Genomic DNA, 21,472 nt, shown 5'->3' with positions numbered 1-21,472 from the left:
CACCAACTCGTCAACAACGTTTCTGGAGAATGTTGCTATCAACCATTGAAATATCTTCCATCGGATATGTAGAAAAAATTGATAAATAACTCACAGCAAAATGTATCTTCAAAATAGTCGCTCAATCATGATGGAACTATTACAACCAATGGATTAGTATGCGATAACACATCTAGAAACTGTATTGTCTGACCAAAGAACATTGGAGAAGGATCTGACCTAAGATTACAGTGTTTGCTTTTAAGGACTGCAGTCTGGGGGAGGCAGATGGCTCATGACCTAATGGCGGACGTAAAGTTCGGTGGTTTGCCTCCTCTTACGGGCATTGAACATCTCTTCTATTTCTATCAGGACTAGCCCCTTTACCTAATCATGTAATACATTCTTCGAGTAAGCAAAGACGTTCATAAACAAAACCAAAATGCAGTAACTGAGTGGTGTACCATCTCATAACAGTTCAGTTACACTTGCAAAGCCGCAACGCCTCCAATGTACACCAGTGGAGTCTTCTGATTCCAGGAATGCCCCTAACCAGTGTTATGTACAGGCTGGGGCTCCATGCGATCAGCAAGCAAGCCTTGCAAGCTTTGAAGGTATTCATGCTTCTCCCTTTCTCAGTGACACTGGAAGGGGAGAAAATCGGAATTAGCTTTTTCTATGACAAACCCCAGACAGCGATGAATGAAAACTAGAATGAACACACGAAATGCGAAAAAGTGGCTTGACTAAATCAGTTGCAAGAGGTAAGATAGGTGTCTTTCAGAGAACTTGGCATTCGGATAGGCCGTGGATTCTTTGGTGGGAAGGCAGTCATCGAGAGCTTGCCCCTGGAGAGACATTTGGTATGTCTCTGCAATTTATTTTGGCAATATCCATCATTAGTCCATTGGCAGGAGAATCCAGATTATGGGACCATCCAAACTTGGCAAATCTCAGAATTTATTAGCATCGACAAGAGAAAGCAGGGTGAGCTATCCTCCTACCTCAAACAAACAGCAACTAAGAGACCCAAACTAGAAGTCCCCAATTACAGCACAACATCTAATGCCTATCTTAGGACACTTTTCTCTTCACAATCAAACGAGTACTAAGTCTTTCTCTAACCAACCTCTTAATTTGCGAGAGCATTGAACCAGAGCACACAGGGAGAATGGGATTTCGCAGATGACTGTTAATTTCCTAAAATACAAAATTTTCGGATTTCGTGGTGATATTATCGGGAGCAGATATTTTTCTATGTTAATTCTCTATTGTTATGTGATAGGCTATGCATCCAAGATTCACTGGAGAGAACTTAGAGAAGAACAAAGTTATATATTAAAAATTTGTTGACCTCACTGCGAAGCATGGTTGCAATGCTCCTCAACTGGCCATAGCGTGGCTTCTTCATCACACGCTATCCCAATAACAGGTAACACTTTCGGGCAAACACTGAGTCACATAATAGTAGATTTAGTGTTAACATGCCACTAGTCATCAATTTTTGCAAAATGAGGAGAGGTATGTCAAATCAGGCAGTTGTTGATGTTGCGATGTCTACAACGAGCCTTAGCTCTCAGCTGGACAATGATAGGGACCAGAAAAGTCAAGAACCTTGAAGACAATATTAGAACAGAGGCATCAAGCTTAGCCAAGACGAGTATTTTCCCCTACTTTGTAGGCAAGTTTGGTTCAATAGCATTAGCTCCTGCATTGCCTATGAAGGTGCTCTATAAAGACCTCTCCAATGAAACGTTGTCAGAATCAATATTTGTCCAAAAAATGTGAATCGTAGGGATTGAGATATAAAGTGTAGTTAATGCTTTTCAAAATCAGACTAATTATTCCTCCGCTGTAAGCAATAAAAGCTCAATACCTTTATTATAAGGAGAGATAAAATATATACATAAACTCGTTAAAAGATCTGCAGGGACCTAACAGAAATTAAGGGGCCTCAATCATGCACGATAAAAGTCTCATGCCTTCATCATTGGAAAGCCACAGAGCAAACCCAAGTTTGAGCTGATTGGCATATCCAGCCTATTCTGCTTTCAATCAGAACCTTAGGTTAACTAGTTATGAACTCACTAGCTGATAGACATTGCCCAACAGTAGCCGAATTCCACACGTATTTCGTTCACTGGTCTAGAGGGCCATTAGTGGATCACATGTCAACTTCATCATAGCCAATGACCCAGATGCATCGAGTGCTCATGAACCAGAATCCTTGTTGAAGCTCAATTTCTTGAGCAATCTCTAGATTCTTCCTTGTGAATGCGCCTTGAAACGCAAAGAGAGACTAGAAGAGAGTGCCGTGTTGCGCTTGAGCTGTGAAGTCGGGGCATGTTGTCTTCATCGAATCGCACCAAAGGATGTCGGTAGTTGAAAGTTCTCTGTCCGGTCCAATTGGTTCTTCACCAAATTCGAAAACCTCGAACTACGTCATTCTTCTCTTGGCCTCACGTTCGAAAGCCAACAAGAACTAAAGTTCCACAGATCATTGTCCGTTGTTTGTTCAGGGCTATTTCAAGGTCCACGTCTTCACTTTCACATTAAACGGACAAGGTGAAACCATTTAACCCCAATAAACATGCATCGCGTGGAACCAATACCATCCACCAGTCTCTCCTCTCTCTCTCTCTCTCTCTCTCTCTCTCTCTCTCTCTCTTTCCGCGGCACTTTATAAATACCACTTCGTATTATTCACTACGTAGTCCAAGAAAGTAGCACAACAGCCCAGTCAAAGTTCATTCAGCTGCACACGCTCAGTTGAGTATTGTCCTCCTAGTTATTCCAAAACTTTTGGTCATCGTTTTAAGATCATGGCCTCAACAATCCTGATGCACTCGGTCCCTGTGAGTCCTAGGACCGTAGTCGACATTAGTTCCAGGAAATCTGTTGTGAGAGGGCTCTTCCCTGCCAACCATAGTCCTAGATTGGCTCCTCGAGGTGGCTTGCATGTGAGGTGTATGGCCGAGGTAAAGTAGCACATTTTCGAACAATCTTGCCTAAAACATCAACGATGTGATGTTGGGAAGTTTATTGAATTAACATTTTTACGTGATGAATGTTGCAGGAGAGCAAGCCGGATCTGAACCCATCCTCGAAATTGAAATCAAAGGTATATATATGCTTGAGAGCCTCCTAGCACATCAATAAGAGTTTTGGAAAGGCCTAACTTATGCACGGAGCCTTTATTTACTTAAAGAGATTAAACATTAGTATTAAAGTTTCCGAAGGATAAGTGATGTCAAAGAAATTGTACTGGTGATACTCTGCTGATTAAATTTTATGAAGTAAGATTGTCACTCATTCTAGTAACCATCCCTTGCATATGTTAACGTTGATCATGTTGACAGGTTAGCACCGACTTCACAAATGTGTTTGCATTCAGTGGGCCGGCGCCAGAGAGGATCAATGGCAGACTCGCAATGATAGGCTTTGTGGCAGCCATTGCGGTCGAACTGTCTAAAGGCCAGGACTTGTCTGCTCAGATCAGTGGTGGTGGTATCCCGTGGTTCATAGGGACGAGCATTCTGCTCTCGGTTGCATCTCTTGTTCCGCTGCTTCAAGGAGTCACAGCCGAGTCAAAGTCTGACGGGTTGATGACTTCTGATGCTGAGTTGTGGAACGGAAGGTTTGCAATGTTGGGACTAGTTGCGTTGGCCTTCACTGAATATGTTAAGGGAGGAATACTTGTGTAGGGTTTTGGAATTATACACTCGTGTAAGTAGTTCAGAATGTAATCCTCAGAAGCATAATATAAAGTGAAGCATTGTCTCAATACAAATACTGTGCCCCATACCGTCTTGGTTTAAATCTTAAATTAGAGTTTGTTATACTATAAATCATTCTCTCAAAAGACATTTCATTGGATCATTCAACATGGAGTATACTTTGAACAAAACTCCCTCCTTCAGAAAAAACCTCGATTTGCTTGAAGTGGAAGTAAAGAAGCGTCGCTTAATATATGAGATGGTAATTGCAGATTAATAAGACACGAGTACCTTTACCAATGAGATTAAGATGAAACTCAGATGCCAGTGGGTGAACAAACAACATACCTAAATCAGAAAGATCTCAGGCATTTCAGATGTAAATAAACTAAAGCAACAATAACAAAGAAGGATTGAGTGAATTCGGATTGTCCTTAGATGAGGAAGTTCTGAATTCTCAAAGCAACAGATTTTGCAAACAAAACTAAACCAAAGTTCGGTCTGCACCCTTCCAAGTAAAATGGTGGAGATTGACCAACTCAGCAACAAGACATCTGGAGAATGTTAGGTGCAATCACTTATTGGAATATTTATCACAGCTTCTTTCTGCCTTTCCTTTTTTTGACTGTCCAGGGGTCGATGGTATGATTTCATGGACCCAGATTTATTTCACTTCCATCAGATATGTAGCAATCGATCGATTAATTAACCCACAGCAAAATATATCCTCAGATAAACCACTCAAATCATGATGGAACTATTACAACCAATGGATTTCCATCCAATAGCACATCTAAAAACTGCATTGTCCGACAAAACAACATCAGATAAGGATCTGAGCTAAGAGGACAACGTTTGCTTTTAAGAACTGCAATCTGGGGCAGGCAGATGGCTTATGACCAATGGCCAACATAAAGCCCGGTGGTTTGCCTCCTTCTCTGTGCAGGCTTTGAACATCTCCTCTTTCAATTAAAACTAGCCTCTTTATCTAATCATGTAATCGGTTATTGAAGTAAGAAAATGACATCGATAAACAAAACCAAAATGCAGTACTGATTAATCATTACTTGTCGCAACATTCCCTGAACGGTAGGGGAGTTCCATCTCATAAGAGTTCAGTTACACTTGCGAAGCCGCGACCCCTCCTATGTACACTGATGAGGTCTTCTGGTTCCAGGAATGCTCCTAACCAGTGTTATGTACAAGTTGGGGCTCCATGGGATTGGCAGGCAAGCCTTGTGAGTTTTGAATGGAGTATTCTCTATGGACTCGCGAAATTGAGGATGAATTAATTCCACTTTGCAGCTTCACTCCTATTATCCTCAAGATGTGTGGCATTTTTTACAGGACTTTCAATTTCGGAGAACTCGGCATTGGGATAGTAGCATCCAGTCCTCTAGGTCATGGGTTCTTTTATAGGAAGGCAGTTGTTGAGAGCTTGCCGGTGGAGAGCCAGTCGATATGTTTTTTGCAATTTATTGCGATGATATTGATCAATAGTCTATTGGCAAGAGAATTCAAATTATGTGACCATCCAAACTGGGTTTTTTTTTTTTTTTTTTAATATTCAGAATTTATTAGTATAAAAAACAACAAGCAGGGCCAGCAATCCTGCTACATGCTGAACAAACAGCAACCAAGAGACCCAAACTAGAAGTGCCCAGTTACAGCACAACATCTAATGCCTACCTTAGAACACTTTTCGCTTCACATTCCAAAATCTACTTTCTCTAACCAACCGCTTAATTTGCGAGAGGATTGAATCAGAGAACACAGGGACAGTGGGATTATGCAGAGGACAGTTTATTTCCTTAGAAAAGAAATTTTTGGATTTCCTGGTGATGAATCAGTGGCAAATATGTTTCTATGTTAATTCTCTATTGTTATGTGAAAGGCTATGCATCCAAGATTCACTAGAGATAACTTCCACAAGAACAAAGTTACATATTGAAAATTTGCTCACCTCACCGCAAAGCATGGTTGCAACGCTCCTCAACTGGCCATAGCGTGGCTTCTTCACCACGCGTTGTCCCAATACCAAGTAACAATTTCAGCAAACACTGTCGCATAATAGTAGATTTAGTGTTACCATGCCACTAGTCTTCGATTTTCACAAAATGATGTTAGGGATGTGAAATCAGGCAGTTGTCGATGTTGTGATGTCTATAACGAGCTTTAACTTTCAGCTGCAATGAGGGACCAGAAAAGTCAAGAACCTTGAAGACAATATTAGATCAGTGGCACGTAAGCTTAGCCAAGACGAGTATATTTCCCTAGTTTGTGGGCAAGTTTGGTACAATAGCGTAAGCTCCTGCAATGCCTATCAAGATGCTCTATGAAGACCTCTCCAATGAAATGTCGTCAGCATCAAAATTTGTCCTAAAAATGTGAATTGTAGGGACAGAGATGCAAGTGTAGTTAATGCTCTTCAAAATCGGAGCACTTATTTTTCCATTGTGAGCAATAAAAGCTCAATACCTTTATCCTAAGGAGAGAGATAAAGAATATATAGATAAACTCATTAATATATCTGCGGGACCTAACAGAAATTCAGGTGCTTCAATCACGGCATATCAGTGCTGATGTGCGAGACTTCATTTTGATGCAAAATAGAAGTCTCATGCCTTCATCATTGGAAGGCGACTACGAGCAAACCCAAGTTAGAGCTGATTAACGTATCTAGCCAATTCTGCTTTCAATTAGAATCTTAAGTTATCGAGTTATGAACTCACTAGCCGATAGAGATTGCCCAACAGTAGATGAATTCGGCACATATTTCGACCACTGGTCTAGCGGTTCATAAGTGGATCGAATGTCAACTTCAAGATAGCCAGCTACCAAGATGCATCAAATGCTCATGAACCGGAATTCTTGTTGAAGCTCAATTTCTCGAGAGAACTCTAGATCCTTCCTTGTGAATGCGCCTTTGAAACAAAGAGAGAGACTTGAAGAGAGTACCGTGCCACGCTTGAGCTGCGAAGTCGGGGCATGCTGTCTTCATCAAGGTCATGCCAATGGACAGCGGTACTTGAAAGTTCTCGTCTGGTCCAATTTGTTGTTTACCGAACTCGGAAACCTTGAACTACGTCGCTCTTCTCTTGGCCTCACGTTCGGAAGCCAACAAGAACTGAAGCCCCACAAACCATTTTGTCCGTTGTTTTGTTCAGGGCTATTCGAAGGCCCACGTCGTCACTTTCCCATTAAACGGACGAGGTGAAACCATTTAACCCCCTACAGACGTGCATCGCGTGGAACCAACACCATCCGTCAATCTCTCCCTCTCTCTCTCTCTCTCTCTTCCCCGGCACTATATAAATAGTACTTCAAATCGCTCGCTCTATAGTCCAAGACAGTCGCACTACAGTCTACTCAGAGTTGATTCAGTTGCGCACGTTGAGCTGAGTATTGTTCTCCTCGTTGTCCCAAAACTTTTGGTCCTTGTTTGAAGATCATGGCCTCAACAATCCTGATGCACTCGATCACTGCGAGTCCTAGGACCGCAATCAACATTAGCTCCAGGATATCTGTTCTGAGAGGACTCTTCCCTGCCAACCGTAGTCCTAGATTGGCTCCACGAGGTGGCTTGCGTGTGAGGTGTATGGCCGAGGTAAAGTAGCAGATTTTTTAACAATCTTGCCTAAAACATCAACGATGTGATGTTGGGAAGTTTATTGAATTAACATTGTTACGTGATGAATGTTGCAGGAGAGCAAGCCGGATCTGAACCCATCCCCGAAATTGAAATCAAAGGTATATTTATGCTTGAGAGCCTCCTAGCACATGAATAAGAGTTTTGAAAAGGCCTCACTTATGCACGGAGCCTTTATTTACTTAAAGAGATTAAACATTAGTATTGAAGTTTCCGAAGGATAAGTGTCGTCAAAGAAATTGAAGTGGTGATACTCTGCTGATTAAATTTTGATGAAGTAAGATAGTCAAACATTCTAGTAACCATTCCTTGCATATACTAACGTTGATCCTCTTGACAGGTTAGCACCGACTTCACAGATGTGTTTGCATTCAGTGGACCAGCGCCAGAGAGGATCAATGGCAGACTCGCAATGATAGGCTTTGTGGCGGCCATTGCGGTGGAACTGTCTAAAGGCCAGGACTTGTCTGATCAGATCAGTGGAGGTGGTATTCCGTGGTTCATAGGGACGAGCATTCTGCTCTCGGTTGCATCTCTCGTTCCGCTGCTTCAAGGAGTCACGGCTGAGTCAAAGTCTGACGGGTTGATGACTTCTGATGCTGAGTTGTGGAACGGAAGGTTTGCAATGTTGGGACTAGTTGCGTTGGCCTTCACTGAATATGTTAAGGGAGGAATACTTGTGTAGGGTTTTGGAATTATACACTCGTGTAAGTAGTTCAGAATGTAATCCTCAGAAGCATAATATAAAGTGAAGCATTGTCTCAATTCAAATACTGTGCCCCATACCGTCTTGGTTTAAATCTTAAATTAGAGTTTGTTGTACTATAAATCATTCTCTCAAAGGACATTTCATTGGATCATTTAACATGGCGTATACTTTGAAGAAAACTCCCTCCTTCAGAAAAAACCTCAATTCGCTTGAAGTGGAAGTAAAGAAGCGTCGCTTAATATATGAAATGGTAATTGCAGATTAATAAGACACAAGTACCTTTACCAATGAGATTTGGATGAAACTCAGATGACAATGGGTGAACAAAGAACATACCTAAATCAGAAAGATCTCAGGCATTTCAGATGTAAATAAACTAAAGCGACAAAAACAAAGAAGGATTGAGCAAATTCAGATTGTCCTTATATGAGGAAGTTCCGAATTCTCAAAGCAACAGATTTTGCAAACAAAACTAAACCAAAGTTCGGTCTGCACCCTTCCAAGTAAAATGGAGGAAATTGACCAACTCAGCAACAAGACATCTGGAGAATGTTGAGTGCAATCACTTATTGGAATATTTATCACAGCTTCTTTCTGCCTTTCCTTTTTTTGACCGTCCAGAGGTCGATGGTATGATTTCATGGACCCAGATTTATTTCACTTCCATCAGATTTGTAGCAATCAATCGATTTATTAACCCACAGCAAAATATATCCTCAGATAAACCACTCAAATCATGATGGAACTATTACAACCAATAGATTTCTATCCAATAGCACATCTAAAAACTGCATTGTCTGACAAAACATTGGAGAAGGATCTGACCTAAGAGGACAACGTTTGCTTTTAAGAACTGCAATCTGGGGCAGGCAGATGGCTTATCACCAACGGCAGACATAAAGCTCGGTGGTTTGCCTCCTCTTTGCAGGCTTTGAACATCTCCTCTTTCAATTACAACTAGCCTCTTTACCTAATCATGTAATTGGTTATTCAAGTAAGCAAATGACGTCGATAAACAAAACCAAAATGCAGTAACTGACTAATCATTACTTGTTGCAACATTCCCCTAACGGTAGGGGTGTTCCATCTCATAAGAGTTCAGTTACACTTGCGAAGCCGCGACCCCTCCTATGCACACTGAAAATGTAATAGATGGGCTTTAAAAAAAAAAAAAAGAGAAAATATGTCACGACCCGAACCCCGGGCACATGCACATCCCTCAATGGTCGATTTTAAATTTGCAACATCCCAGAATTGTTGCCGACCCATTCATTTATTTTGCACATGCGGAAACGTAAACAATCTCCATACAACAAAACAGTGGGATAGAAACGTAGGATATTATTTTTCACAAACCACAACTACAACATTATCGTATCTATGTAAATAGACCAGTTTAACACCCCCAAGGTTTGATACAAAAGTGAAGCTATTCGATTAACCACTAACTAAGCTTCTATTTATAAAACTGGGGTTTACTATTACAATACCATACTTCAATATCTCGGGGGTGAGCTGTCACCCTACATCCAGTCTTGACGGAAAACCCGTCATCACTTGGAAGGAGATAGCGAGAATCCTATTCATCCTTTATCTGCGACCGACTGTACACGATCCAGCCTTCCTCCATTTAGGGACCTGAAAATGTTAGCCCACTAAGGGGTGAGATCACATCTCAGCGAGTAAATCTCCTAATTCCAGATTAGGTGAAGGGTACATCCAGCATGCAATCTAATCACATTTCTTACCACTCTTTTAACACCAGCAAGTTCCTGCATATTAGCATCAAATAAAATATTCCTAACAGTGTCAAGTTCACACATCACAGGAATACTTTAACATAAGCATATGCAAGGTGTGAATATCCATGTAAGCATACAGGCCATAGTCAATGTAACAGATAACAGTCTTCCGGCAAAACCGGGCATCTCATATGTCACAAATGATGTTAATGCTCAAATAACAGTCTTCCGACATAACCGGGCATCGCCTCACACCGTTGAGCGCGGCAACGTCTACATCTAGATGGCATTCCACTAAGGAGCACGGGTCCAGCCTCCACCGCGACCGGCATCCGTTGACGTGGGGCATTCCCGAAGAAGCACGCCCGGCCTCAAAGGCTCGTGGCGGAATCTCATGTTGTGAATGCATATGACCAATGCCACATTTCAATAATCAATTATATACAGCATCCACAGCATCAATTGAGCACTTTCATAGCAAGAATTCTTCAAAACAAGTATATATTCTTATTCATCCAAATTAACAGAGAACTGCCCAATAACGCCTCCCAATTTCGAAGTCAGAAAATCATCCATACGATCTCGAAAATTCTCAAATTCGATACGTGCTAGAAAACATATAAACAAACATTTTTCATGAAGACACCGAGATCCAGATCCCTCTGGATTCGGCCCAGAAATTGTTTCTATCCAGCACAAAAATCGGATCCAGTTCCAGAGAGCCAAACCTATCGAAGTCAGTTCGTTTTTGGGTCGAAACATGCGTCGTTTGACTTGAAATTTAAGTATGTTAAACAAAAAGTTATAATAAACAACTTTAGTGAAGGAGCCAATTGGAAATTCGACATCTAAAGGTCATTAACAGCCCTCAAAATCATAATAGGTCACGGATTACAAAACTGTCCGATTACTGTTCCGATGATGACGTCATTAAAATCGTCATCTTTTAATTTCTAAAAATTAATAGAAAAATATATGTTATTATTTAAGATGTTCACAATGTTTCTTCAGAACAAAATAATTTCAAAATCGCAACACAAAGTTGTCTACAAAATTAGCAAAACATACACATTCTAGAAACTGTTTCAGTAATCAACTACTGTTCTAGTCCGAATCTTCCACCACGACTTTTGTTTTGCTCTCTAAGCCTTATCTAAGCTTTTCTATGTCTATCATAACATCCCTAACCAACATCCATCCATATCTAACCTCATCTACATATTTTTAACTTGGTACGAATCCCTAATAGAGGTACTCAACCCCTAGTCCAGATTTAGAGGACAACTCACCTAAACACAGCTAACGGCGGCTCTCGTTGGTGCTTGAACAGCAACACAGAGATCATCCTTGATCTTCTTGGTGATGGTGTTGAGCCGAAGCCGCAGAAGATTGTGAAGTGGTATGATGGCAACGGCAACACACAAACTTATAAATTTTTCGGTAGAGGAAACTAAGTATGGAGTTTGGTCGTTCAAGAGGGAGCAGAAATGGAAGTATAACGTTCAAAGAAAAAGAAAACAACGGCTTGTACGTTGAAAAGACAAGGAAGAAGAATAAACTAAGAGGAAGAAAGGGAAAGATGGAAACTGCCGTGTAAAATACAGCAGGTAGACTTACAGCAAACAGACTTCTATGCGTAAGAAAAAGGATGGGGAAGGAGAGTGGAAGTTGCTGGGAAGTTTCATTGAAGTTTCCTTCAGCCTTTGGCCTAATTTTCCATGGAAACTTTGGCCACCCATCACCCTCATAGGCCCCACAAAGTTTTTCCAACGTTGTTTCTTCTAGAGGAGATGAAAGAAAAGGTTGGAAATCTACGTAAACTGCTGAATCCGAATTTTGAAGTGATTCTCATAGCCTTTTCCCACGGAGAATGAGTTCCTTTCCTTATCAAGTGGCCCCCTATCTTTTCCAAGTCAATTTCCATTAAATACCAAGAAAATTGAGGTGAAGTTGTAGGAGAGAGGAATTCCTACGAATTTCCCTTTTTGAGGAGACTTCTCTTCATTATTTAATTACCAATCTAACATCTAATTCAATAGGGTCAAGTCCCTTAGTAACCAATTATAATACCTCTTAAATTGCTTCACATTAGAGGTCTTAAAATCCTACTTAAAATGTGGCAATTCCCTTGCTCTTCTAATTTGCTGATCTTGCACATTTCATGAAAATTCCCATCATCCATAAATTTTGAGAAGACGCAACAATGTCCTTGGGATGAATTGTGACACGTGACAATTCTTAATTTCTGTAATCGACATCATTTCCTCGGTTAATTTCAGTCAAAATGTGATTTTTAGCACAACTTAAACTATCGGTTAGTTTTTGGGAACTTTTGGTGCACTGACCCGTGGTCGATTATTCCCGAGCCACGATATATATTTTCGACGCATTAGAACTCGATTGTCATGAAAAATCTCGAGGCTTCAATTACGAGCAGACAGGTACCCAAAATAAATGTAAAAAATCGGTTTAGTGCCGATCGACGAAATTTGTAAATTAGTTGAAATCACCCAAGCCTAATTTTATTTCTATCGAATCGACCTATTTCCGATTTCGATAGTTTTTTGACTCGTGCCGAACTGATCCTTGTAGACTAACACGGTCGAAGAAGCTTGATTCCTGGCCAATTTTCAAGTTACATCAAAATTCTTAATAACTTTCCCGATTAGTCAAGTTATCTCATGAGTGATCAGCTGAGAATAGCTATAGGCACGTCGACTTAAAAACGAATTATTTAATCAAAACAGAAGCGAAAATCAGACTGTCACAAAATAAAAGGAAAAGAAAGAGTTTGAAAAGTCAAAAAAAAAGGAAGCTCAAGGATATTTGTGGAATCTTCGGCTGTGCTTTAAAGAGAGAGAGAGAGAGAGAGAGAGAGAGAGAGAAAGAAGAGCACGGGAGAGGAGAGAAAGGAGAGAAAGGAAAAAAATTGGCGCACTTGTGATCCGGACGCCTCATCAAACCGACTCAAGTGTGTTTAGCAACGCTAGTAAGAAATTGAAGTCTTTAATCACCTACTTGAAGCAATCGCTGCAATTAGGGCTCGAAATTCGGATTTCTTGAATATTTGTGTGGCGAATCCCCATTTTTGAGTCGTCGAGATGGTACTTTGGATGTTGTGAAGCTATAGCATATTTCGGATCGTAATTTGAGCTTGTGGTTTGTCCAAAACGGAATTTTGAAGTTGAGGGCGCATTCTAGTACTATAGGGAACAGTAGCTTCGAGCCTTCTTTTTTTTTGTTATTTTTGGTACTGTTTTGGGTCCTCTGAGTTGGGGTTGTTGTTGTACGTTAAGAGAGCATTCGAAAGACTATAAGACGGTTTGAAACGGAATTTTGTGGAGGGAGTTATGGCGTGATGAAGTTGGTGCATGGGCTGCACCTAGCGGGAAATGATGGGTTTTCGATAAATGAGAGCTTTTGTGGCGCACATGTGTCGTTTTATCGACAAATAGGCCTAGTATAGACAAGTCGTTATGCGAATATCCTTTTACTTGGCCTTTTGATATTGTTTTTCTATTAATTGTTAGGAATCCGAATGTGTTGGTTCGAGTGAGCATCGTAGTTGATTTTTGGTTTTTTCCAAGTGAGTAACATTATTTCTTCTTTGTATTTTAAACTCATGTTTTGAGAAACGTGATGGATTATATATTCCATGAGTTGATAAAAAACATATTTTGTTGCATAAAATAGGATCGAGCTATTACTACTATTTTTGTTGTTCAAATGGAGTTATATTCTGACTTCGATTTGAATGGTTGTTTGAAAGATGATTTTTGAAATTCTTTGTGAAAGAATCTTGAAATGTTTTGGAGAATGCTTTTATATTTATATATCAAATTTTGAGTTGTGATATAACTTCATTTCTAACGTTGGATTACTGGATATTGTAATTGGTGGTTGGTGCTCAATGTCTCTGGACCCTGAGGAGTGTGAGATGCGATACTATTCTGGGTGATATCCTTGAGCTTCAGTCATGACTAAAAATAGGTGGAGACCTTGCCAATAGGGAATGTTGGTCGCCTTGTCACGGCGCACGCGTGACCATGGTTAGACATTTTAAGATTTAATCGGTCAATGGGGTGGACCATTGACGTGTGATTTGAGTTTGGTCGATGGAATGGACCATCGATGTGATTTGATGAGATTAATTAATGGAATAGACCATTGATGCATGTTTTATGAGATTGACTAATGGACTGGACTATTGGTATCTTCAGTATTTGAGTTATGATTATATATTTGAGCTATGTTTTAAATGTGCATAGTGATTTCTCAATCCGCTTAGAAGAAATGTGTTACTCCGTGGTAGCTCACTTCTCTCTTATACTTGTTTTTCAGTTCTTCAGCAGTTGCGAGTAAGCGTGGAGCATTCTGCTCGGGAGGACTTTTGTGGTGGAAACTTTTGGTATGACTTGTGCATAGTTAATAGGTTTATAAGTTAGTCTTTGTAGAAGATTTTTGTTTTGATTTTTTTGTAGATTATAGATATACTATGATATTATAACCAAGTGCCCCTTTTTTGTCAAATATATATATGTGGATGTATATATGTTGATATCGGGTTAAATTTTGGTTACATTGAGGCTGTCTTTGGTAAAAGGATGGCCGTGTCATGCCCCTTCTTCTTGTGAATCGGGGTGTGACATAAGAGGTCTTCGGGAATGCTCCTAACCAGTGTTATGTACAAGTTGGGGCTCCATGGGATTGGCAGGCAAGCCTTGTAAGTTTTGAAGGCATTCATGCTTCCCCCTTTCTCAGCGACACTGGAAGGGGGGACATCAGAACTAGCTTTTTCCATGACAAACCGCAGACAGCGATGGATGGACAACTAGAATGAGCACACGCAATGTGAAAAATTGGTTTAACTAAATCAGTTGCAATTGGTAAGATAGGTGGGAGAACTCAAGAAGCCGGTGGAGGGAGGGAAGATGAAGTACATTGGTTTGTCAGAAGCTAGCATTGATACGGTAAAGAGAGTTAATGCTATTCATCCAAACACGGCTGTGCAGATGGAGTACTTTCTGTGGACTCGTGAAATTGAGGATGAATTAATTCCACTTTGCAGCTCCACTCCTATTATCCTCAAGATGTGTGGCAGTTTTTACAGGACTTTCAATTTCGGAGAACTGTGAAGAGAGTGCCGTGTTGCGCTTGAGCTGTGAAGTCGAGGCATGTTGTCTTCATCGAATCGCACCAAAGGACGTCGGTACTTGAAAGTTCTCTGTCCGGTCCAATTTGTTCTTTACCAACCTCGAAAACCTCGGACTACGTCGCTCTTCTCTTGGCCTTACGTTCGGAAGCCAACAAGAACTGAAGTTCACAAACCATTTTGTCCGTTGTTTTGTTCAGGGCTATATGAAGGCCCACGTCGTCACTTTCCCATTAAACGGACGAGGTGAAACCATTTAACCCCCTACGGACGTGCATCGCGTGGAACCAACACCATCCTTCAGTCTCTCCCTCCCTCTCTCTCTCTCCTCCCCGGCACTATATAAATAGTACTTCGTATCACTCACTCTATAGTCCAAGACAGTAGCACTGCAGTCTACTCAGAATCGATTCTGTTGCGCACGTTGAGCTGAGAATTGTTCTCCTAGTTGTCCCAAAACTTTTGGTCATCGTTTGAAGATCATGGCCTCGACAATCCTGATGCACTCGGTCCCTGTGAGTCCTAGGACTGTGGTCGACATTAGTTCCAGGAAATCTGTTGTGAGAGGGCTCTTCCCTGCCAGCAATAGTCCTAGACTGTCTCCTCGAGGTGGCTTGCATGTGAGGTGTATGGCTAAGGTAAAGTAGCAGATTTTCGAAAAATCTTGCCTAAAACATCAACGATGTGATGTTGGGAAGTTTATTGAATTAACATTGTTACGTGATGAATGTTGCAGGAGAGCAAGCCGGATCTGAACCCATCCCCGAAATTGAAATCAAAGGTATATTAATGCTTGAGAGCCTCCTAGCACATGAATAAGAGTTTTGGAAAGGCCTCACTTATGCACGGAGCCTTTATTTACTTAAAAGAGATTAAACATTAGTATGGAAGTTTCCGAAGGATAAATGTTGTCAACGAAATTGCACTGGCGATGCTCATGCTGACTTGAGTTTTGATCAAGTGAGAAAGTCACTCCTAGTAACCACTCCTTGCATATACTAACGTTTATCATGTCGACAGGTGAGCACCGGCTTTACCGATGTGTTCGCATTCAGTGGACCGGCACCAGAGAGGATCAATGGCAGACTCGCAATGATTGGCTTCGTGGCAGCCATTGCGGTTGAATTGTCTAAAGGCCAGGATTTGTTCGCTCAGATCAGTGAAGGTGGCATCCCGTGGTTCATAGGGACGAGCATTCTGCTCTCGGTCGCTTCTCTTGTTCCGCTGCTTCAAGGAGTCACGGTTGAGTCGAAGTCTGATGGGGTGATGACTTCCAATGCCGAGTTGTGGAATGGAAGGTTGGCGATGTTGGGACTAGTTGCGTTGGCCTTCACCGAATTTGTTAAGGGAGGAGCACTTGTGTAGGGTTTTGGAATTAGAGTTATGTACTCAGTGAAAGTAGTTCAGAATGTAATCCTCAGAAGCATAATATAAAGTGAAGCATTGTCTTGATACAAATACTGTGCCCAAAACCGTCTTGGTTAGATCTCAGATTAGAGTTTGTCGTACTATAAATCATTCTCTCAAAGGATGTTTCAATGGATTATTCAACATGCAGTATACTTCGAAAAAAACTTCCTCCTTGAGAAGAAACATCTATTGGTATTAAGTGGAAGTAAAGAAGCTTTGCTTAATGTATGGAATGGTAATTGCAGACTAATAAGCCACAAGCACCTTTGCCAAGGAGATCACGATGAGACTCAGATGACAATGGATGAATGAAGACCACACAGATCGGAAGGATCTCAGCCTTTTCAAAAGTAAATAAACTTAAGCAATATTAATAAAGAGGGATTGAGTGAATTTGACTCCTCCTTAGAAGAGAAGCTCCAAATTCTCAAAGCAACAGATTTTGCAAACAAAACTGAATGAAACTTCAGTTTGTAACCCTTTCAAGTAAAATGGTGGAAATTCACCAACTCAGCAACAAGATATCTGGAGAATGTTAAGTGCAATCACCCATTGAAATATATCAGTCTGCCTTTTCTTTTTTTGACTGTCCACAGGCCGATAGTATAATTTCATGGACCCAGATTGTGAACTCTGCCCTTTATTTCACTTCCACCAGATACGTAGCAATCAATTGATTAATTAACTCACAGCAAAATATATCTTCCGGTAAAACCACCCAATCATGACGGAACTAGTACAGCCAATGGATTTCTATCCAATAACACATCTAGAAACTGTATTGTCCAACAAAACAACATTGGAGAAGGATCTGACCTAAGGGGACAACATTTGCTTTTAAGAACTGCAATCTGGGGCAGGCAGATGGCTTATGACCAATGGCGGACGTAAAGCTCGGTGGTTTGCATCCTTCTGTTTACGGGCTTTGAACATCTCTTCTGTTTCAATCACAACTAGCCTCTTTACCTAATCATGTAATAGATTCTTCAAGTAAGCAAATAACATTGATAAACAAAACTAAAATGCAGTAACTGACTAATCATTACTTGTTGCAACATTCCCCTAACGGTAGGGGTGTTCCATCTCATAACAGTTCGGTTACACTTGCCAAGCCGCAGCGCTCCAATGTACGCCTCGGTGAAGTCTTCTGGTTCCAGGAATGCCCCTAACCAAGGTTATGTACAAGTTGGGGCTCCATGCAATCGGCGTGCAAGCCTTGTAAGCTTTGAAGGCATTCATGCTTTTCCCTTTCTCAGCAACACTGAAGGGGACATCAAAATTAGCTTTTTCCATGACAAAACCCAGACAGCTATGTTTGGACAACTAGAATGAACACACAGCACACCCGCACATACAAAATAAACAAAGATGCTGCCAAAGAAAAAGCAAAATACTATTACACGACTGGGCAAATAACTAATATCTCACCAATCACTTCTTGATTTTTCACAATGATCAATTATAGAACAGAACTAATATACATGAATAAAAAAAAAACTAGCAAAGTTTCAGAAGGAACCAGTTAGATTTATTTGCAAGGGACTATGAGAAGCGACACCGTAAAACATTTTTTAATTAACAATACATTACTAGGCAAGGTCACATTTAGACAGCAATCTTCAATCTAGTAATTCAACCATTTTAGAGTAACTTGAGATGCTGCATGATCATCTCGGTGATTGAATATTCAATGTCTCATTCTAGCTTGGCAAAGATTAAAGCAGGCATATGGAGCTAGAAGCCCAAACGCTTTCTGCGTCTCTTCCTATTTGAGATGTGGGATAGGACATACTCTCAAACATTGTATTATGTTTTCTCATTGTCCTTTTCTTGATCCCATCTCTCCTCAAGCAAATAGTGCGCATTTCCAGACACAAAACGACTAGAGTTAGTAAAAGTTCAAGCCCCCATCTGAAAACCATTCCACTTTTTTGTACGACTAGAGTCTTCCCTTCAATGAACTTTAAGGGAAAAAATCGAAAGGATATAGAGACAAGGTTGATTAGAAAAATGTAGCAAGACTAGCAAGCCCACGGTACTGGTTACGGCCATGGGAAAACTACGCAAAATCATCCATGTTGTTCGAAACGGAACCTTCGAACTGTGCCATCGCAAACCTAAGAACCCGAGGCTCTACATCCCTCCTTTCTCCCCCCTCAAGTGGGCAAAAACACAACACCAAGGCTCTCATAGGAATACGGTCGAACACCTTGCGGGCACGGGGAGCTCAACACAAAACATTCACCGTCGACCCTCATGCCCCCAACCGGAACTGCACAAGAACTACATCCTAAAAGAACGAAACGGAATCGCCAACGCCTGCCGACACTAACCCAAGAACCCAAATCATGGGACAAGCCAGCGCTGAGCCAGCACGGACAAATTGGGAACAGAAACGCCCGTAAAATCTTGGCATTTCCATGACCAGGGAACTGGTATCAAACCCAAGAAACGGCGGCGGATCAAGAAGCAAACCCCGAATGCAGACTCGAGACGAGCGTCAAAAGCCATACATACCTGCACGGTCCGCACAAGGCAGTAGAGGAGCAGCGACGACGGAGCGTTGGAACTGAGAAGGCGACTGAGGCGGACAGAGAGATTTAAGAAATTGGGAGGGGAAGCTCCTGGTTTTTGTGGTTGGGCCTTGAGAAAGTGATTTGGAGATGGGCCTACTTACTAGGGTGCAGAGAAGAGGTGGGCCGACCCGATGCAAGATCGAAAACGGTTCGACCGAGTTGGTGAAACCAATCGGTGAACGCGGAAGGTCTCGAATTCAAATCTTGCTTGACCAGGGTTCTTGGGATTTAAGTCGGCCAGGAAGAAATGTTGGGCATCTAGCCTAATATGTGGCAGGGATATAGTATTCTTTTTTATCGGCCCGACATGTTGACTTGTGTCGAAACTGGCTCTAAATACCATCGAAAATGGTTTGATCAAGTTGGTAAAATTAATTGGTGAACCTCAAAAGGTTTCGAATTCAAATCTAGCTTGACTGAGATTCTTGGGATCCAAGTCGGCCAAGAAGAAATGCCAATTGTCTACCCTGATCCGTGGCTTGGATAAAGTATTCTTTTTGATCCAACCCGATGTGCCAACTTAATCTAGTGTGTTGAAATTGGCTCTGAATACCACGTAGTGAAGTTAAAATGGGAACAAGTATACACAATCTCAAGGGAAGCGGCATAGTTTGAAATTCGAATCCAGATCATCTGCAAGTCAATATGATATGGGGTAAAGAAAATGTGCTAGAAGTGGGTTGAGAGAGAGAATTTTTGAACTAGCCTTTGAGTTCAGAATAATATCATGAGTTGGGTTGATTATCCTACAAAAGGCTATTTTGGCACGCAATTAGTGTTGAAGATTATATTAGATTTTGAGCCCGTTGACAAAATATAACCTAAATTTAAGCGTGCGAAAACTCGTATCGAACAGGAGCACTCGGAGTGTTCAAAGTCTGATTCAAAGACATCCTTATTCGAATGGAAGACTTCCCATTTCGGATAGTTCAGGGTTTATGCAGTGACCACCCGAATTTGCAAGAGAAGTGCAACTTGGACTAGAGCCAACAAGCAAAATGCTGAAATTCTATTCATCACTAGCCCACCAGAGCAGATGATTAGAAATCGCCCTCCACGCATGCGACTCACAATTTACCATTTTACCGCATCGACACGTTTCATGGCAACATCTCACTAAACCTCCGACAGAACACGATATTCATGTCATACTGAGTTTATGCCCCCAAAAACATGAAGATAACCGAGGGACAAATCGCCCACTAGAAGATCGTTGAAAAATACACAACAGGCCCAAAGCATAAGGCGGCACAACCGCTTTTATTCGTTTGTCTATCCACAAGGACCAGCCAATGTCCCGGATAAAGATCCGAAACCACATAACTATAAGCATAACAACCAAGTGCCATATAAGCCAAGTCAGGGCAAATTGATAATTCAAGCTGAGAAGCCACATATTACAGACCAAGTCATATATTTGGGTGTTTATATCTCATGAAAGCCCAACAGAGAAGACACATTATGCTGCGGCATTGACAGCATGATCATTGCGTTCCTTCTGCACAAAAGCTTCAACGTACTGTTTCCTGCAAGGAAGAATTGATTCTCTTAAGACTCGGGAGCAACATGGTGTATGTGAAACATCAGAGAAACTGGAGATGTAAGCGACTAGAAGGAAAGGATGGATCAATACCTCGCTGGTAAATGGTCATGGGGACGATTGAATGGGGTCCAAACTGGATCACCAACGAACAGTCGCATAGCCTATATAAAAGATCACTTAGCAGAGAGTGAACAAAAATTCTTTCTGCTGATAAGAAAATTCATTCTTCCACCGATTATAAAACAGCTGCAACAAGTTTAGAAGGCCCAAATCTAGTTCTCTCGTTCTCTTCATGTGTGTGTCTGTGTGTGTGTTGTGTGTCCTCCATGTGTGCTGGATCAAAGAAGTGAAGTATGCATGTATTGTAAATACCTTGATGTAATTATTCGAATCGAGGGTAAAGCGATGGTACATTCCAGCTGGTAAAACAATCATTCCACCTTTCTTTACCCACACACGAATCCAACCATCATTCTTGTCCCTAACATCAAAATAACCTAGACGACAAGGCAAAGTTTAGAGAATTCAATGGAAAGCAGAATATAGAAAGCTGAGAGAAGAAAATCAGGACTTACCACTTCCAGCCACAGCGTAACGAATCTCTTCATCAGTGTGGAGATGCTCCTCAAAGAAGTTCTTGATCTTCTCTTCATAATTTGGCAGCTTCTCTGGGGAAACTTCACAGAAATCCTGGGCAAAAATAAAAGAAGTTTCATGTCATCAGACTTGGCAAACAAGCTTGACATTGCAAGTGTCCAGCAGATTAAGAGGGACCAAGGTCCTCGGGGGGATCATCACATTAGCAGAAAAAAGACATCAGTCTTTTCAAAATGTGTAAGCATCGTTCCTTAACAATGGAAGTACATTATCTGATTAATTTTCAAACTCGTTCATTCACCAAAAGATAAGTTAAACAAGCATGGAACATATGATCATGATCCAGGTCTAGTTCCACAACATGGACAAACACGAATGTTAATATTATCCTGAAGCAAC

The 21,472-nt window shown here is 41.2% G+C and overlaps 4 protein-coding genes and 2 long non-coding RNA genes across 6 annotated transcripts; 3 read left to right on the top strand and 3 right to left on the bottom strand.

The window, feature by feature from the left end:
* The first annotated feature begins 2,673 nt into the window (after positions 1-2,673).
* Positions 2,674-3,783, top strand: LOC104423750 (early light-induced protein 1, chloroplastic). Its single transcript, XM_010036204.3, has 3 exons — positions 2,674-2,957; positions 3,056-3,100; positions 3,339-3,783. Exons 1-3 carry the CDS (start codon positions 2,802-2,804, stop codon positions 3,681-3,683), a joined length of 546 nt encoding a protein of 181 aa, XP_010034506.2. The 5' UTR covers positions 2,674-2,801; the 3' UTR covers positions 3,684-3,783.
* Positions 3,784-4,380: 597 nt separating this feature from the next.
* Positions 4,381-4,930, bottom strand: LOC120290937. Its single transcript, XR_005548736.1, has 2 exons — positions 4,763-4,930; positions 4,381-4,683 (listed from the first exon to the last, which is right to left on the bottom strand). It is a non-coding gene; the product is annotated as an uncharacterized LOC120290937 (long non-coding RNA).
* A 1,943-nt stretch (positions 4,931-6,873) lies between these two features.
* LOC104432271 (early light-induced protein 1, chloroplastic-like) lies at positions 6,874-8,115 on the top strand. Its single transcript, XM_018868494.2, has 3 exons — positions 6,874-7,302; positions 7,401-7,445; positions 7,685-8,115. The coding sequence occupies exons 1-3, from the start codon at positions 7,147-7,149 to the stop codon at positions 8,027-8,029; spliced, it is 546 nt and encodes a 181-aa protein (XP_018724039.2). The 5' UTR covers positions 6,874-7,146; the 3' UTR covers positions 8,030-8,115.
* A 7,143-nt stretch (positions 8,116-15,258) lies between these two features.
* On the top strand, positions 15,259-16,405 carry LOC104423724 (early light-induced protein 1, chloroplastic). Its single transcript, XM_010036182.3, has 3 exons — positions 15,259-15,585; positions 15,684-15,728; positions 15,968-16,405. Exons 1-3 carry the CDS (start codon positions 15,430-15,432, stop codon positions 16,310-16,312), a joined length of 546 nt encoding a protein of 181 aa, XP_010034484.2. The 5' UTR covers positions 15,259-15,429; the 3' UTR covers positions 16,313-16,405.
* Positions 16,406-17,016: 611 nt separating this feature from the next.
* LOC104435101 lies at positions 17,017-18,944 on the bottom strand. The gene is made up of 3 exons (XR_005548735.1): positions 18,875-18,944; positions 17,404-17,618; positions 17,017-17,323 (listed from the first exon to the last, which is right to left on the bottom strand). It is a non-coding gene; the product is annotated as an uncharacterized LOC104435101 (long non-coding RNA).
* Positions 18,945-20,113: 1,169 nt separating this feature from the next.
* On the bottom strand, positions 20,114-21,193 carry LOC104432268 (1,2-dihydroxy-3-keto-5-methylthiopentene dioxygenase 2-like; the record flags this gene model as incomplete). Its single annotated transcript, XM_039306768.1, has 4 exons — positions 20,114-20,459; positions 20,567-20,637; positions 20,849-20,973; positions 21,052-21,193. Coding segments are annotated over 4 exons (405 nt in total), but the record flags the coding sequence as incomplete, so codon positions are not given.
* Positions 21,194-21,472: the final 279 nt, after the last annotated feature.

Source organism: Eucalyptus grandis, chromosome 2 (genome assembly GCF_016545825.1).
Source record: "Eucalyptus grandis isolate ANBG69807.140 chromosome 2, ASM1654582v1, whole genome shotgun sequence".
NCBI lineage: Eukaryota > Viridiplantae > Streptophyta > Magnoliopsida > Myrtales > Myrtaceae > Eucalyptus > Eucalyptus grandis.
The sequence above is the reverse complement of the archived record's forward strand: the minus strand, read 5'-3'. Positions and strand labels throughout refer to the sequence as shown.

What these genes read in the sequence shown, in the direction of transcription:
- LOC104423750 (XM_010036204.3), top strand. Translation starts at nt 2,802, where the DNA reads ATGGCCTCAACAATCCTGATGCACTCGGTCCCTGTGAGTCCTAGGACC. An exon ending in ATGTGAGGTGTATGGCCGAG is followed by an intron (nt 2,958 to 3,055) that starts GTAAAGTAGCAC and finishes TGAATGTTGCAG; the next exon opens with GAGAGCAAGCCGGATCTGAA. An exon ending in CCTCGAAATTGAAATCAAAG is followed by an intron (nt 3,101 to 3,338) that starts GTATATATATGC and finishes TCATGTTGACAG; the next exon opens with GTTAGCACCGACTTCACAAA.
- LOC104432271 (XM_018868494.2), top strand. Translation starts at nt 7,147, where the DNA reads ATGGCCTCAACAATCCTGATGCACTCGATCACTGCGAGTCCTAGGACC. An exon ending in GTGTGAGGTGTATGGCCGAG is followed by an intron (nt 7,303 to 7,400) that starts GTAAAGTAGCAG and finishes TGAATGTTGCAG; the next exon opens with GAGAGCAAGCCGGATCTGAA. An exon ending in CCCCGAAATTGAAATCAAAG is followed by an intron (nt 7,446 to 7,684) that starts GTATATTTATGC and finishes TCCTCTTGACAG; the next exon opens with GTTAGCACCGACTTCACAGA.
- LOC104423724 (XM_010036182.3), top strand. Translation starts at nt 15,430, where the DNA reads ATGGCCTCGACAATCCTGATGCACTCGGTCCCTGTGAGTCCTAGGACT. An exon ending in ATGTGAGGTGTATGGCTAAG is followed by an intron (nt 15,586 to 15,683) that starts GTAAAGTAGCAG and finishes TGAATGTTGCAG; the next exon opens with GAGAGCAAGCCGGATCTGAA. An exon ending in CCCCGAAATTGAAATCAAAG is followed by an intron (nt 15,729 to 15,967) that starts GTATATTAATGC and finishes TCATGTCGACAG; the next exon opens with GTGAGCACCGGCTTTACCGA.